The sequence below is a fragment of the Urocitellus parryii genome, chromosome 10 (assembly GCF_045843805.1).
Source record: "Urocitellus parryii isolate mUroPar1 chromosome 10, mUroPar1.hap1, whole genome shotgun sequence".
Lineage (NCBI taxonomy): Eukaryota > Metazoa > Chordata > Mammalia > Rodentia > Sciuridae > Urocitellus > Urocitellus parryii.
Window position 1 is genome coordinate 127,603,040 of NC_135540.1, and position 15,624 is coordinate 127,618,663.

Below are 15,624 nucleotides of genomic sequence, written 5' to 3' on the forward strand. Positions count from 1 at the left end.
TGAATTCTACTTTCATGAAAATAAACAACAACAACAAAGTCACTCTTTGAAAAACTTAGGCACATTGTCACTTTTAAGGTCATTCAATCCTTACCACCAACTCAATGGGTAATTACTATCCACATTTTACAAATGAAGAACAGGAGTTCAGCTTACTGCTAACACTAGTTTTCCTGTGTGCCAGGCAATGATCCAGTTGTTGTACATGTGTGTACTTATCCCTACACATACATAGGTGTATATATATATGTGTGTGTGTATCATATATGTATATATACTCACTGATTTTAAACAGAAATCCTTTGAGATGTAGGTACTCTCATTATCCCTATTCTACAGATGAAGAAACTAAGGCATGGAGAGGCTAAGTAAATTCTCAAAGGTCACACAGCTTTCAAGCTTTGAAGTATCAGGGCAGGATTTACAGCCAGGTCCCTTGAGTCCAGAATCTCTCATTATGCCTTGTTGCCTGATAGAAGACTCAGGGAGGATGTGGTGGCCCAGGTAACTGAAGCTTGATCTTCTGGCTCCAAATTCTGTGTCCTTGTTACCACATGTTTGTGTGTGCCTTTCATTTGAAGCCAATCATGAATGTCAGGCTCCTATCAACCCAACTCAGTGTAGCCCCATAGCCCGGTGTGATTTAGTTACAGGACTTTGTGTTTTCAGCTTCTCATTGCTATGACCAAAATACCTGACAAGAGCAGCTCAGGGGAAGGAAAGTTATTCTAGCCTCATGACTTAAGAGGTTCAGTCCATGGTTGACCAACTCCACAGGTCTGGGCTCCAGGTGAAGCAGAACATCATGGTGGAGGGGCATGGTAGAGGTCACCTGCTGGGCTGGTGGCTCAGGAAGCAGAGAGAGAGGGAGTGGAAGGAAGAGACAGGCACAAAATATAATCCCCAAAGGTATACTCCCAGTGATCTCCTTCCTCCAGCCACTCCCTACCCACCTCTTGTTAATATCTAGCACAGCGGTCCTTTTGAATTATCCACCAAATGGATTAATCCACTGATGGAGTTATAGCTCTTATAATCTAATCATTGCTCCTCTGAACGCTCCTGAATTAACACATGAGTTTTTTGGGGGATATCTCATATCCAAACCATCACAGATCTGATGATAAATTTCTCCCCAAAATTCAGAAGTGGGAATAAAATCCACCCCGCCTCTGTTTTCTACTATATGCCAGTCATTGTTCTAGGAATTTCTGATAAAACAATGAAAAACAAAACAAAACAAAAAAAAGCAACTCCTGTCCTCATGAACTTTACAGTCCAGTAGCATTAAGAGAAAATGAATAAAAAAGCTAGAATTTAGAATATTGATAAATGCTATAGAGAAAGAAACAAGAATCCTTATATCTGGGAAGGAGTGGAAATTGGTTAGAGTTGAAGTAAGGAGGATGGGGAAGTCCTGTTTCGTTTTGTTGGATTACGAATATTTATTAAACCCAGTGCATTTTAATTTTTGTTCAAACTGCCAGAAAACTCAGAGCTAAATGTAGAACTTTGTTATAAAAATATAGTGCACTCCAGGTATATGGCAGCATTTATTTCCTTGCTCCCTTTAAACTGATTTGATCTAGTTTTCATTTTTATTGTCTTGTTTCATGTGTCTAACTTTGTATGTAATCCCAAATCCCATTTTTGTAGATAGATAGGATACCAATTTTAAACATTAAAAAGAGGAATGGAGTCAGACCTAAGTACAAAAGAAACGAGACAACCCATTTTCCTCTATCCCAAAGGAGTCCCTCTTCCTTTATACCCATATTGGCTATTGCATAATCTCATCTCTGATTTGACTAGGGACTCTTCCTCTTTCTTTATTGCTTTCTTTCCAACATGAAGAGTGTGTGCACTCATTAGCTGGTGCGTGGTCTTTCATGATTTCCATCCCCGAGAAGATCTAGATTTGTGTGTGTTGAATAGAGATGGCATTTTCCCCTTAAGATTAAAAAAAAAAAAAAAATCTTTACCCTTTAATTGCCATTCACTTTTTGAGTAACCGTGGAACTTTCTAGAACCTCCATGATTCTTACCAGGAGTCATGAGTGTTGATGGATGTTGTAGTTTTCTGGAGGTAATTAAAACTACAGTTATTTATAAGGCTTCATTTAGAAATTGCTGCAGTATATAGTTGCTATTAACTGATGACAGATACATACTATTTATCAATAATGCAGGATATTAATACCCACATCTTCTGTTGCTGTGTTTATACTTTCGGTATCGAGTGCTTGAGAAGCAGTGCTTTATGCTACTGTCAATGGCTGGAAGGTCACTCAAAGCCATGATGTTGCATCGTGTCCCAGGTAACTGTGATAGGCTTAGGCCACGATGACCTGCAATTAATGTGGTTAGTCACAAAAACAGAGTCTTGTTTTTAAGTAAGATTTTGAAGACATCTGTCACCCATGTTAACAGTACTTCTTTTTGGTTGTTTGCCTGATAATAATGAGACAAAACACTCTTGACACATCTAACTAGTTGTGTTCAAAATTATATTCTCCAGTGTGGGGCAAGTTTTGAAAGGGCCTGCTTATGCTTATGACAGGGCCTCAATAAGACTGTGGGAGTCAGGAGATCTGCAGTTGTGTTTGTGGCTCTGTCTCTTCCATTGGACTTAAGGACAGATATTATGTGTTCCTTAAATTGGTACCTAACAGTATGCCTTTTGGTTAATGGGCAATCAATGAACTTGGAAAATAAACACACAAATTTATGCCTATATGATTGCTTATAGGAAAGGGTGTGAGAAATACATACCAGATTCCTTAGTGCATGAAGAGAATCAGTAAGTAAATCTAAAGGACCTAGAAAAATATTTGAAACATCAATAATCATCAATCATCAATGCAATTGAGTCATTATTAATATCTGGGATTTTTTTTTAGTATTTCCAGGGTATAGCATAATGCTTGGTATTGAGTTACATAATGAAGATTTATTTAATAAATGAATATCTATATAAATGAATGAATCCCTTCTAAAAGAGGTGAGGGGTGTGTGTGTTCTCTGGGCTCCCCAGGTACCTCCCATGTGGCTTCACTCCAGGACCTAGTAATGAGGTAGTTATACTTGCTTATTTATATGCTCACCTCCAACATGTGAGTGCTCCAAAGGTAAGAATTTTGTCTCCTCTTCACAGTCCTGAGGCCAGTCTAGCCTGGGGAATGTGGAAGGCATTCATTGAGCTCATTGGAACCGGATGGCTGTGGAGATGGATGGATGAATACCCACCTCCTCTGCCCTCCTCTGTTATTAGCGCAAAAGTAAAAAAATTGGGGTTCAAATGAGTTAATAGGGAAAAGATGCTCAACCTATAGAGCTATAGAACTCTAGCCTTCCTCCCTTCATTCCATGTGTGTTTACTGAGTTGTTCATTACTGTTTTACGACCTAGCAACAAGACAATGGTCTTGTCCTCATGTGGCTTGTGTTCTAAATATCTTCTTTAAGCCTCATGTTAACCCGTTCTCATTTCTTCTGCTCAGAAGGTTCTGGATTTGTTTTTGAAAAATAATCACATTATAAATAACAATCCCGAGCTTTTACACATTTCTCTAGTTAACCAACTGGTGATAAAGGGCCTTCATTCTACTTTATTTCATCTGCTCATTGACTATGTTGGGTGGTGGGTGGGAACAGAGAGAGATTTAAGGCATTACCATGATGGTTGAGGCTGTCAGGGATCCAATTTGTAGGGCAGATCATCAAGCTAGAAATTCTTGAAGAGTTGATGCTGTAGTCATAAGTTCAAAATGCACAGGACAGCCACGCAGGCCAGAAAGTAGAGGATTTACTCTCTCAGAGATTCTCTTCTCAAGGAAACTTCAGTTTCTGCTCTTAAGGCCTCCGACTGATCTGCTGTGGTATACCCACAACTGGTTATAAATATTTCTCCCTTCTACAAAGTCCCTTTATGGCAACATCTAAACTAGTGTTTGACCAAATGCTTTGACTTCATTGCCTAGCTAAATTGACACATAAAGATTAACCTTCAGGGGTATTATCCCTTATGGTCCTCATAGAGGTAAGCACTGGTGAGCTCTGCTGTATAGTTAAGGAAACTGAGATGCACAGAGCCTCCCAGCTTTCCTCAGGCCTCGGGCTGTGAGCTGAGGTCAGCGCCAGGCCAGGGTATGAGGAGCGGCTCTCCCACAAAGCCTCTTGCCTTGGCCTGAAAAACCCAACTGAGGATCTGCTCTCGAGCCTATGATCTCCTTACGGGAACACTCTCTGCCTTTCTCTTTCTCTTAATATTTCCTAATACATTTTTTTATTGGTTGTTCACAACATTACAAAGCTCTTGACATATCATATTTCATACATTAGATTGAAGTGGGTTATGAACTCCCAATTTTTACCCCAAATGCAGATTGCAGAATCACGTTGGTTACACATCCACAATTTTACATAATGCCCTATTAGTAATTGTTGTATTCTGCTACCTTTCCTATCCCCTACTATCCCCCCTCCCTAATACATTTTTTAACTTAAAAATCAGTTTCATTAATTAAGTATTTTTTTCAAACTAATCCTAATGAACTCTTTGTGGGTCAACCTTTCTCTTTTGTGATTATTCAGTTTGTAATTTGTTATGTTTGGGAACATGCAGTTCCCAAAGAGACCCCAGAATCACACTTTTTAAAGAATAGATGCTTTTTGGTTTCAGTCATGTGAGGTAAATGCAGTATGACTTTGTTGCTGTAATTATCATAATTGTATCCTCACGTTGATGGTTCTTACCACAATAATAAATGGGTGCTTTTAAAGAGCTACTTTATGCATGTTGTATATATTTGTTGATAAAATTCACATTTACTTATCATAATTTCTCTGATCCTTGATGGACCCCTAATTTTATGTCCTATTGGAACTTTATTGACTAGTTGTAGATAAACATGTGTTTCTTAGATAAATTCATAATTGTCTGTATCAAAAATCAATAGCAAATACTTTCAGACATGTGGCCCATTAGGAGGATCATCAGATGACTGACTATTAGAAGCTAGCAGTGAGATTAAGTCAAAACACACATGTCACGTCTCATCTAAGACCTCAAGTAATCAGAAAACATGGGAACTTATATTATAATTATTCATGCCCACATCTCTGACCCTACAAGATCACAAATGCCTCACGGATATTTTGTTTATACATATAAATAACAACAATGGAAAATATCATGATCTTAATAATACAAAGATAACAAAGGGTCATTTTACTGAGTGTTCCCAACACACAGGTTGGTTTCAAAGTGGGGACATGGGACAGACTGCCCTGATAATGCCTGCTTCCCCTTCCTCACTCTGTTGCAGCCATACTGGGTTCTGCTTTCCGTGTTCACTATGTTCTATAGATTCCTTACTTCTTCCATACCCAAAGCTCCCGTTCTCTCTGTTAGACTGCGTCCCATGAGACTGGGAGCCAGGTCTTACCCAACTCTGTAGCTTAAGTGCTTCCCAGTTTTAAGCAGTAAAATTCTAAAACTTTGGCAGGTAATAGGGAGAGTCAATTTGTTGGTTGGAGGCCAAGTGTGTGTTAGGGGCATGACCCCAGGAGCAGGCTGCCCAGGCTCAGGCCCAACCTTCCTGTTTATTGGATATGTAACCTTGAACAATTTCCTTAAGTCTCTGCATCTCAGTCTTTCCATCTGAAAAAAAAAAGAGGGAAACAATAGTTCTCATTGTCTAAGAGAATATCTGTGAAGTACTTGGGAAGGTGGTACCTGATATACATTATAACTTAGATATTTAAAAATTTTCCTGGTTCCGTTTTAAACTACTCTAAGTCTTATTTCTCTGGTCTTCTGGTGACTGGCATTTCATAGGTTAAAGACCAGCTTTCATGTTAAGATCACATTAGCAGCTGTATCTACCACCCAGCTTGTTGAGAGTCAAGTCTAAGCTCGCACTACATTTCATATATATATTTCTTTTTCTTTTTGCGTTTTTCTTAGTAGCTAACCCTTGTGTGATTCATCATTTCTCATCAGGACTTTTTATTTTCCAATCCCTTAGCATTAAGGAGAACTACCATTTACCAAATGCCTACCAGGTACCCAGCTAAGTGTCTGATCCTTACCTACTCATGAGGATAGTGGTGTCATCTCTATTTTATAGAACTCCAGGGTTATTAAGTATCTCAAAGCATTCAAAAAGTTAAGAATTGTCACGGCCTAGTTCTGTCTCATGTCAAAGGAAAAGCCGTCTCTGCCTCCTTGTCTTTCCTCTCTCTGTCTGACACCTCTCTAAGGTCCCAGTAATCCCCATCCCTGGTAGCCCACCAATAGCCAGAGGAATCCACATGCTACTTTCCAGACAAGAACGGCCCTTGCAGTCCTTTTTTTGGGATCCCAGAACTTGTATTAGAAGGTCCATGAATGGGTGGTTAAGATCCTGGCAAACCTTTGCTGTATTTTCATGTTGGTATCCACAGGGATTGCCCAATACTACACTATCTATTAATCCAAGCCCCCAGCAAAGCAGGGCACCTAGTTGGGCATCAAAACTCTTCCTTTGAAACATTATGCTATTTGATCTTTTAAACTAATCGTTGAAACACCCATTATAACAGAGATCAAAACTTTATTGGGCATCTCTGTATGTACATGATTTAGTGATGAGTCTAGTTTTAATTTTGAATTATATATGGGGCAGTGGTCTATAAAAGTCTTTGTAGGGCCTGGCTATATTTATAAAGTTAATTAGATCTATTTTCAAGCTCTTAACTGAACCCCACCCTTCCTTCCCCAACACACTCACTATTGTTGTATTGGCATGTGGGTCTTTGATTGATTGTGTGTCTGACTCTAAGACTGTGAATGCTTTGGGAGAAGATGGTCAGAAAACCTTATACAAGTTGAGCACCTAGCATGCTCCTGGGCCATCTTTTGGAGCATACCAAATTCTTGCTGAGGTTTCCCCTTTTCTCTTGTGTTCTACACAGTTGCAGATACATATAATTCGCACATGGGCTATATGTGAGAGGTCTGTGGTGTGTGTCTTTGTCATAGCATGACAGAGATAAAGAAATTACTTAACCTCATTGGAATCTGTTTGTTTTTTTTTTTCTTTCTTTCTGGTATCCAGGATTGAACTCAGAGTCACTTACCCACTGAGGACATCCCCAGACCTTTTTATGTTTTATTTAGAGACAGGGTCTTGCCAACTTGCTGAGGCTGGCTTTGAACTTGCAATCCTCCTGCCTCAGCCTCCTGAGTCCCTGAGATTATAGGTGTACACCACCACACCTGGCTTACTGGAATTTTTTTACTCAAGAATTTTTAGATTAATTTTAATTTTTTAGGGTCATCTTTATCTAGCGTTACAAAGTGAAAATAGTCTGAATAGTTAATATCTACAGATTGAACATCCCCATTCCAAGTTTGAAAGCCAAATTTTTGAAACTTACCATCATATCACAAGTGGAAAATTCCACAGCTGACCTAGTGATAAGTTTCAGCCCAAACACAGGTGCAATAAAAGTATTGTATGACATTACTCTTCAGAATGTATAAGGCATTATGTGAAGCATAAAAGAATTTGATGTTTAGAATTGAGTCCCATACCCAAAATATCTCATTCCATATATGCAAGCATTTCAAAATCCAAAACAAAATCCAAAACAAAAAAAAGGATCTGAAAGACTTCAGGTCCCAAGCACTTCAGATAAGAAACACTCAGCATATACTAGGCAGAGTTCATGTCAGGGAGGAGGAAGTCCATTGTGCACCCTTGGACATGTCTAAAGTTACTGTCTGAGACTATAAATATCAACTGCAGACATGAATTGAAGAGACAGATTCCTTGTGGTTAATTTTTCCAAGCAGGATGATATTTTCTTTTCTGTTCTCTGGTCCTCTTTCAAGTGTCAGTGGTCATTGATAATATTTAGAAAAATAACACATGGATTTTATGAATATATCTCTTCTCTCCTATGTCACCAACTTGTTTTACTTATTTATAACTCTGGGCATTTATAGAGTCATTTTATGATGCAGACATTCAAATAAAGTTTCAGTGCTTATAATCAATCCAACTTTCCGGTTTTTTTCCCCCCATGGGGAATTCACCTGGTTTTGGAGTTTTTTTAAGTTTTGATTTTTTATATGTAATCTTTGATGATTTTTTTTTCCTGTAAATACCTAAAGAGATGTCAGAAATTGGAAACAGGCATTGCTACTAGTCTTTTAAAAGAGCTTGTTTTGTGGCAATTTGCACAGTATCTTTCCTCAGCTATTTGCCCAAACTTGCAATGATTAAGCATTGGTTGTGAATCCAATCTCATTTTATTTCCATTGCAAAGGTTTTGAGTTTTTTTTTTTCATGCATTGGACTTTAGAAGGGCCTCTCTCTTACACATTTATTGTGCAGGCTTACCTTGTGCTCTGGGCAGCATTGCCTCCTGTCCTCTCCATGTGCAAGGCACCCAAATGGAAGCATGAGCGTTTCCCTTGTGTTGTGTGTCTTCATAAATCCCAAGTCTACTCCAAGGAATAAAAAGCATAGAGGCTTATTGCACATATTTTATAATCAATATCCCTGAGTAAGGAGAGAGAGGAAAGCTGTGAGGACAGAGAACTAGTTGAAGCCTCTTAAAGGAGGAAATGGGCACCACCTCCAGGCACTCTGGAGGTCTCCTTATCTATCTGTGTCCTTTACATAATCCTGTTGGATTCTGATGACAAGCTTGTGGGCTAGATATTATTCTCATTTCCCACCTGGAAGACACTGAGACTCAGAGAAGCTGATCAGTTCAATCTGTGGTATTGCCGTAGCGTGGACAGAGTGGACTTCACACTGATGGTCCTGTCTCTGTTTGTTTGTCTTTGGTGAGGACACCTCAGCACAGCCAGTGTGTTCCATGTCCACCTGAGCTCTCATTCTGTTTGAAGTGTGTGTTCCTGGCAGCATAATTTGCATAAACAGAAAAGGATGATGAATGTGAACTTGGCCTAATGCTCTTGATATTGCATAACCAAAAGAGTGCGACTTTTCATTTTTACTAAGTTATACAAGTCAGTGTGGTTTTGGTTTTGGTCTTAGGTGTGGTAGTGATAGTGGCTGTGGTTAGCTGAGAATGCATGCTCCCTTGCCTACTTCCTCAAATGGCCATAGGCCACCCCAGATTGCCTTTGGTCTTCCAGGCTCCAGAAGGTGTGCAGACACCAGGGGAGGCAGCCTACTCTGACTCTGTGTTCTGGGCCATTTATTCTGAACACTGTTTCATTGTTGGCCCAAAGGTCTACCAGGGGATGCAGGTATTTTGGACCTCAGTTATAATTGCTGTAAAACCAGGGCCATGGAATCCCCAAAGCCCACATTTCTTTAGGTTCAATGAATTCCTATCTTTTTTTTCTTTTTTTACATTTCCATCATCAGAGGAGTTTTGAAAACTACATATTTTAGCCTCTCTCTAAAGACTGGCACCATAAGAGTTTTGAATGTCCCCAAACTATGTGACCTTGCCATAGTTGACCACTTTTCCAAGCAAAGTTTATAAAATATCCATTAGAAGTTGATTTTAATATTGCTGCTGACAGGTGAAACTATGGTCTGTTTGTCAAGATCTGTTCCAGATTAGATGAACAGATTACATATGCTTCATGGTATAGACTTGGCCTGCATGCTCATTTGTAGCATATAAAACATCTTCAAAATATGGTTTGCCTTGTGTTCTAATTATGTGTTAACTCTGGTCCTTGTTTGGAGTTGCCACTTCAAAAGGAGTCTTTCATTTCATTTAAAGAGAAGGGCGGTATTATAGTCAGAGCCCTTTCTCCTTTGGGGATGCTCTTCAGTGTCCTGAATCAAACACCCCAAGTTCACTTTATATGTTGAACTGCAAAGAGAGTTGCATTCTCTTAAGTGACACATCAGATCAAGTTCATAGACACTTGTAGAAGGTCTTCCTTTGATCAGAGCAGGGTGTCTGATCAAACTTGTAGGCTGTGTTCTTAATCTATTTTTCAAATATGCTCAGTGGTCTTAGCTAGATATTTGGGCTTTTTTACTGCCCTTGTGAACTTGAAACTGTGGCTCCCTTCTGATTTGTGGTGAAATTCCTAGATATATAAGTTATGTGCCATTTTTCTGCACAGCCGGTCATTAAGAGCAAAATGTTTGGAGTCAGACAGAATTGGCCTCACATCTTCAGTCTCCCACACACCCGTTTTCTTTCTTTAGAAAAGTTTCTTAGTCTCTCTAACGTCCAGTGAGCTCATCCCTAGAATCAGCAGAATAATAGCACTTACTCCTACCATTAGGGTAAGGATTAAGATAATCCACCTAACTGCTTAGCATATTGCTTGGCAAAATATGCATGCACCAAAAGCTGGATGTCATTTCTTTATGACACTTATTTTCACACTTGCCGAAAGACCTACAGACTATGTAGCAGAGAGGACCTGGTTCTTTCCAAGTTGGAGGTTAGGGGGCAGCAGGAGGACTTTGCTTCATTTTCCATTCTTTAGACTTGTTTATTACAGTCGTAGGTTACCATGGAGACATTCAGGATTAAGATGGCATTATTGAGTTAAGCATTCAATGAACACCTCCAGAGAGAAAAGCCATAACATGTATGCATGCCATCGCAGTTTCCAGAAGAAAAGGTTATAGGGGAGAAGTTGCCGCCTTCCTTGTCTCCGAGTTCTCTGAATTCACGGAAAACTACCATCAGGCGTTGAAACTCAGATCATCTCCCTACTTTCGCCCCTGTGTAGACCATTCCAAAAAGTTGGATAGTTAGGGTTTGAGTCTCAATACCACAGCCCCTCTTTACATACCAGGGAATGTGGCTTTCTGAAATAGATTCTGAAGTCGAAAAGAACTGTGAGTGTTTTCTGAGGAGGGTTGACCTCCTTTCATGCCACTTACTGTGAATTAAAGCTGCGAGGGGGGACTAGTTTGGGCTTGTGGTACAGCACTTAGCAGGCTGCTGCCAGGGAACAAGATTTGTGTTTCTAAGGCGATACAACAAAAAGGAGAATGCTTTAAGAGCCAGTGGCTGTCAGAGTGTAAAAGTATCTATGTTCCGAAAGGGAAATAGAAGCTGAATTAAGTAATTTTATACACACGTTACAGGGTGCCCTTCTGCTAGTCATTCTTAAATTCTAAAGCAAATAGTTGTGACCACAAAGGGCTCAGTCCATCTCAGCTGATTTTAGCTGGCAGACTCAAACTGGATATGATTGGTATTGACCTGCCCTATGCATGTGATTTTAAGATGGTCTGACTCTTGTCTGTCATTCTGTTGGGTTGTATTAATAACAGGGGACAAAGGGTGACATAGTCCAGCAGAGGTCTGGGCAGTCACTTGACTACATATTCTGAATAAACCAGAGGAGGAAAACTGTAGTTCCTCCAACTAGGACAGCAAAGCAGAGCCTTCCCCAGTACTTTAATGCCAATAACAACCTGTTGGCAAATGTGTAGCCGGTTATTGGCACGCAAGTATGCCCCAAACGGGTTTGTTGGATAAAGTACCATCCTAGGATAGAATCCACAAGGAGAGTGCACCCAGGAAAAACTACAGTACTGCTATATTTACTTAGTGCCTCTGCACTAGGGTTTATTTTCCACAGTTGGAAAGGGAACCACCTGTCTCAACTGCTGATGTCAGAGAGCTCCCTCGAGACTCGGGGCTGTTGGGAAGCACATGATACTGTACATATTTGCTCTTACGTCCATATCTGGCTAAGATTAGGTTTCAAATTTGTGCCCTATCGTGGAGTTCATTGAGCAGCGACTCTGAGGTGCCCTCCTACGTCACCGTACCCTTGTGAATTAAAAAGTAGCAAGTGTAAGCCCCCGTTGCAAGCATTTCCCCAACTAGTGATACAAGTATTTGCACTGCAGTAAAATGAATGACACTTGTCCTGGGGTTATCGTCTATGGATTCAATTTTGGAAGTGAGTATCAGGAGGAATTATCTTTGTGCCTAGGAGCTTTTGCGCTGTTGTTATTTGGGGGCTTTGCTTTATTTCTATTGGTGAGAGTTTAAAAAATATATATTTATCAGGGGCTGGGGCTGGGGCTCAGTGGTAGAGCATTTGCCTAGCATGCGTGAGGCACTGGGTTTGATTCTCAACACTGCATATAAATAGATGAATAAAATAAATATTTTTTAAATATTTAAATATTTAAAAAATATTTATCAGATTTGGAGTTTTATCTCTATATTACCAAAGAAACAATTTTAAAAAAAGATTAATCTGTAGTATGCTTTTGTTTATTCCTTAAGCTGGTAGTGTACCAAAGTGAAGAAATTGTTGTAAAGTAAATGAAATGCCTAATTAGAAAAGACTGGATATTATGACTGTGCATTTCAGACGATCTATTGTGGCCATTTGTCTTTGTTTGTTTGTTTGTTTGTTTGTTTGTTTTAAGATTTTTTCAGGGGCTGGGGTTGTGGCTCAGTGGTAGAGTGCTCGCCTAGCATACATGGGGCACTGGGTTCGATCCTCAGCACCACATAAAAATAAAGGCATTGTTTTGTATCCATCTACACCTAAAAAAAAATAAATATTAAAAAAAAATATTTTTTCAGAGGTGTGTAACTCATTCTTCCAGTTCTTTGTGCCTGGGAGGGAATGAGGCCTTTTAAATGTAGCTCCCTAAGGAAGTGTGAGGGCCACTTGGCTGCACATCTCCAGGGAGTAGGTTTTGTGTCACAGTCAGGGGCTCACACTCCAACTCTCCCACTGACTATACAATTGCAGGAAATATGATGCCATCAACCTTACTCAAACATTTCATAAAAATAGAATCGTTACCAACAACGGCAGAGGCAGAAGGCTTGCTATTAGTGAAGTTGTTCATTATTTTAATCGAGGCATGCACCTGAATTTGAATATCTTTACCAACTTGCAAATTATATGGTTATTACACAAAATAGGTGGAAAACAGAATCTGAGGGTATAAATTACATTCTTGGGTCACATCAAATCAATGTCTTATTAGGGATCAGTACCAGGGTTTTTAATTCCCAGCCTTCCTATGATGCACACTTTCAATTAAATTTATATCTGAAATGATGCTTGGTATCTTTTTCTCAAATTCTAAAAATAGAGTAAATAGGCTGGGCTAAGACCCCTTGGTTCATCTAATCTTTCCTCTAGTGTAGGATTTTCCTCTGAACCATTAAAAGTGTTATAATATATGATTGATATTAATTAGTTTTCTGTAAAGTACTGCATTCCTTAACATGAACTGAACTAGAAATAAATATATTACCATGAATTAAGATTTTATTAGTTGAGAAGAAGAATTAGATGAAGGCACCTATGTGAAATCCTAAGTACAGGCGTCAAATTGAATTAATGCCAGCACTGCCTTGAGATTAATTTGAGTACTGAATAAGAAATAGTATACCATAACATAACTGTGTTTACTGAATCATTTTTGGCATCGAAAACTAAGACTACATTATAGATGCAACAACAGGCTTTTCTCCCTTGGAAGAGAGAGGGTAATTAAAGTAAATGCTACCCTCGGAAAAATGCCTCTAGTCTCCAGGACCTAAAGAGTCTTCTTGAGAACATTGCATCCTTGTATGTATCCGGACTTTGCATCCTGGGTGATGCTCTGGCCATCTCGTGCCTCCTCTTAGAGTTTTACAATGCAATTGGTTCTATTGCCACCCTCCCAATTCTGGAATACTGGATGAACCTCACTTTACACATTTGCATCTCATTATTATGTATATGTTTTGAAAAGGTGCAGAAGGTGCTGGAAAGATTTATGGGATTGCCCCAGGGATGTTCTAAAAGGGATTCCTAATGATTTTGTAAGGAGGATGGATTGCATAGCATTTAATACAGGACCATGCAAGTTGAGCATGTAAAGCTCTCCAGATTACTCCTTAGACTATGATGGGAGTGGCGCCCCCTGCAGTTGTGCCCTCCTGTGGCTCTGCTCTACCTCTATGACTCCTTTAGTTTTGAAATTCCTTAAGCCTGTAATTCATTAATTTGATTTGCATCTAGGATATCCCTGGTAGTTTTAATTCACTGTCAAATAGGAATATTATGCACATCTTGCATATAACCTTAAATTTTTTAGTAACCCCATTTTGAACAGATAAATTTAATTTTAACAATATCTTTTATTTAACACAATATATCCAAACTGTTTTATCAACATGCAATCTATTAATTATGAATGAGATATTTTGCAGTCTGTTTTTCATAGCAAGACTTTGAAACCGCAGGCATGGTTTTCATTTAAAGAACATCTCTATTTTGACTGGACACATTTCTAGGGCTCAGGAGTCCCCTGTGGCTAGTGGCTACTGGATTGGTCAATACAGTTTTCAACCTGTCTCCATACTTGTCAGTACTCCATTACGCAGAGAAATCACTTTTAAAAAAACAAACTTAAATATGGATGATGAAATATAACAAATCCTTTATGTCATTTTATCAATTTAAAAAGTGATTGTATGATTGACCACATATTTTCAAGACATGAATGCCGAGAAAATGTACCTGATAGGCCACTGGGGGTAAATTGGCTGTACACTGATATATATATATGTTGTAGTCAGACACAATACCTTTATTTTATTTATTTATTTTCATATGGTGCTGAGGATCACACCCAACACGGTGAGCGCTCTGCTACTGAGCCACAACCCCAGCCCTACGTTGAATTTTTTTGATCCCCTGGCTTTGTTTTCCATTCTGCCTTCTGTGTGTATTTCAGATATCATCATTTAACACAATTTGATACTTTGGTGATTCCTCCCACATTTGCAAATTCACGGTGTCTTGTCAGTTTTCATGCACCATATGGATGTCTTGTTTCTTAACAGTGAGATTCTTGAAAGACTCTTGGCTCAAATAACATCATGGCCGGCCTCTTGGAATCAAATCTGTTTTCTGCCCTTGCTGCTTCTGGTCTCTTTAGAGAGAGAGTCAAGTCAGGACTGGTATAAAGCTGTGTTTTTTTTTTTTTTCTTTTCTTTTCTTCATGTAATCAGAGAAACCAACAGGTACTTGGCATCCCTGTGTCCACCACTTGTGATGATTCTGTCATGCATAGAAAGTCAGCTTAATATAGGACTTAAAGAGAAAGTCTGCCCTGCTCTGCTCAGCTTCTAGAATTTTTACTTATTTACTTTTTAAAATAAGGAAGCCAGGCAAAATGCAAACTCATACATCCACTATAATATTGCTTGATTTTCAACTGAGTTTTAAATACTCATACGTGAATAACAAGTATCACTATTGAGTACTTCTATGCCAAGCACTGGACTCATATAATCTCACTTAACCCCAACGCCCGACATATAAGGTGGGCATTTACATTGCCATTTTAAAAAATAATGGGCTTGAGGTTCAGCTAGTGTCAGTTCAGATACTTGAGACCTCAGAGATGGGTTAGAAGTGGCAGTGACTCTAAGGCCCATGCTCTCAGAGAGGGGAACAGCATCATCAAGCCAAGTCAATGACCTCCTTCAACAGTGAACTTTGAAGCAAGGATAAAAGTACTAATAGTTTCGATTTGGGAGATTCCCTTATTGTGTTTGTTCAAGAAATTCATACAGACAACACCTAAAACTGTACCATCTTTTGACAGAAGAGAAAATAGATCTAGAAAGTTTAGTGGCTTTG

General features: G+C 39.1%; 1 protein-coding gene across 3 annotated transcripts in view; it reads left to right on the plus strand.

Annotated features, from left to right (window-relative positions):
* Positions 1-15,624, plus strand: part of Ppargc1a (PPARG coactivator 1 alpha) — a 335,116-nt gene that overhangs the window by 216,260 nt on the left and 103,232 nt on the right. The window contains exon 1 of one of the 3 annotated variants that reach the window (XM_026402918.2): positions 11,882-11,919. The exons of the other annotated variants lie outside the window; for them this stretch is intronic. Within the exon in view, the coding sequence (XP_026258703.1) occupies positions 11,902-11,919 (18 nt within the window). The 5' untranslated portion in view covers positions 11,882-11,901. Of the gene's footprint in view, positions 1-11,881; positions 11,920-15,624 lie in introns of those variants that run through there. 3 annotated transcript variants of the gene reach the window in all.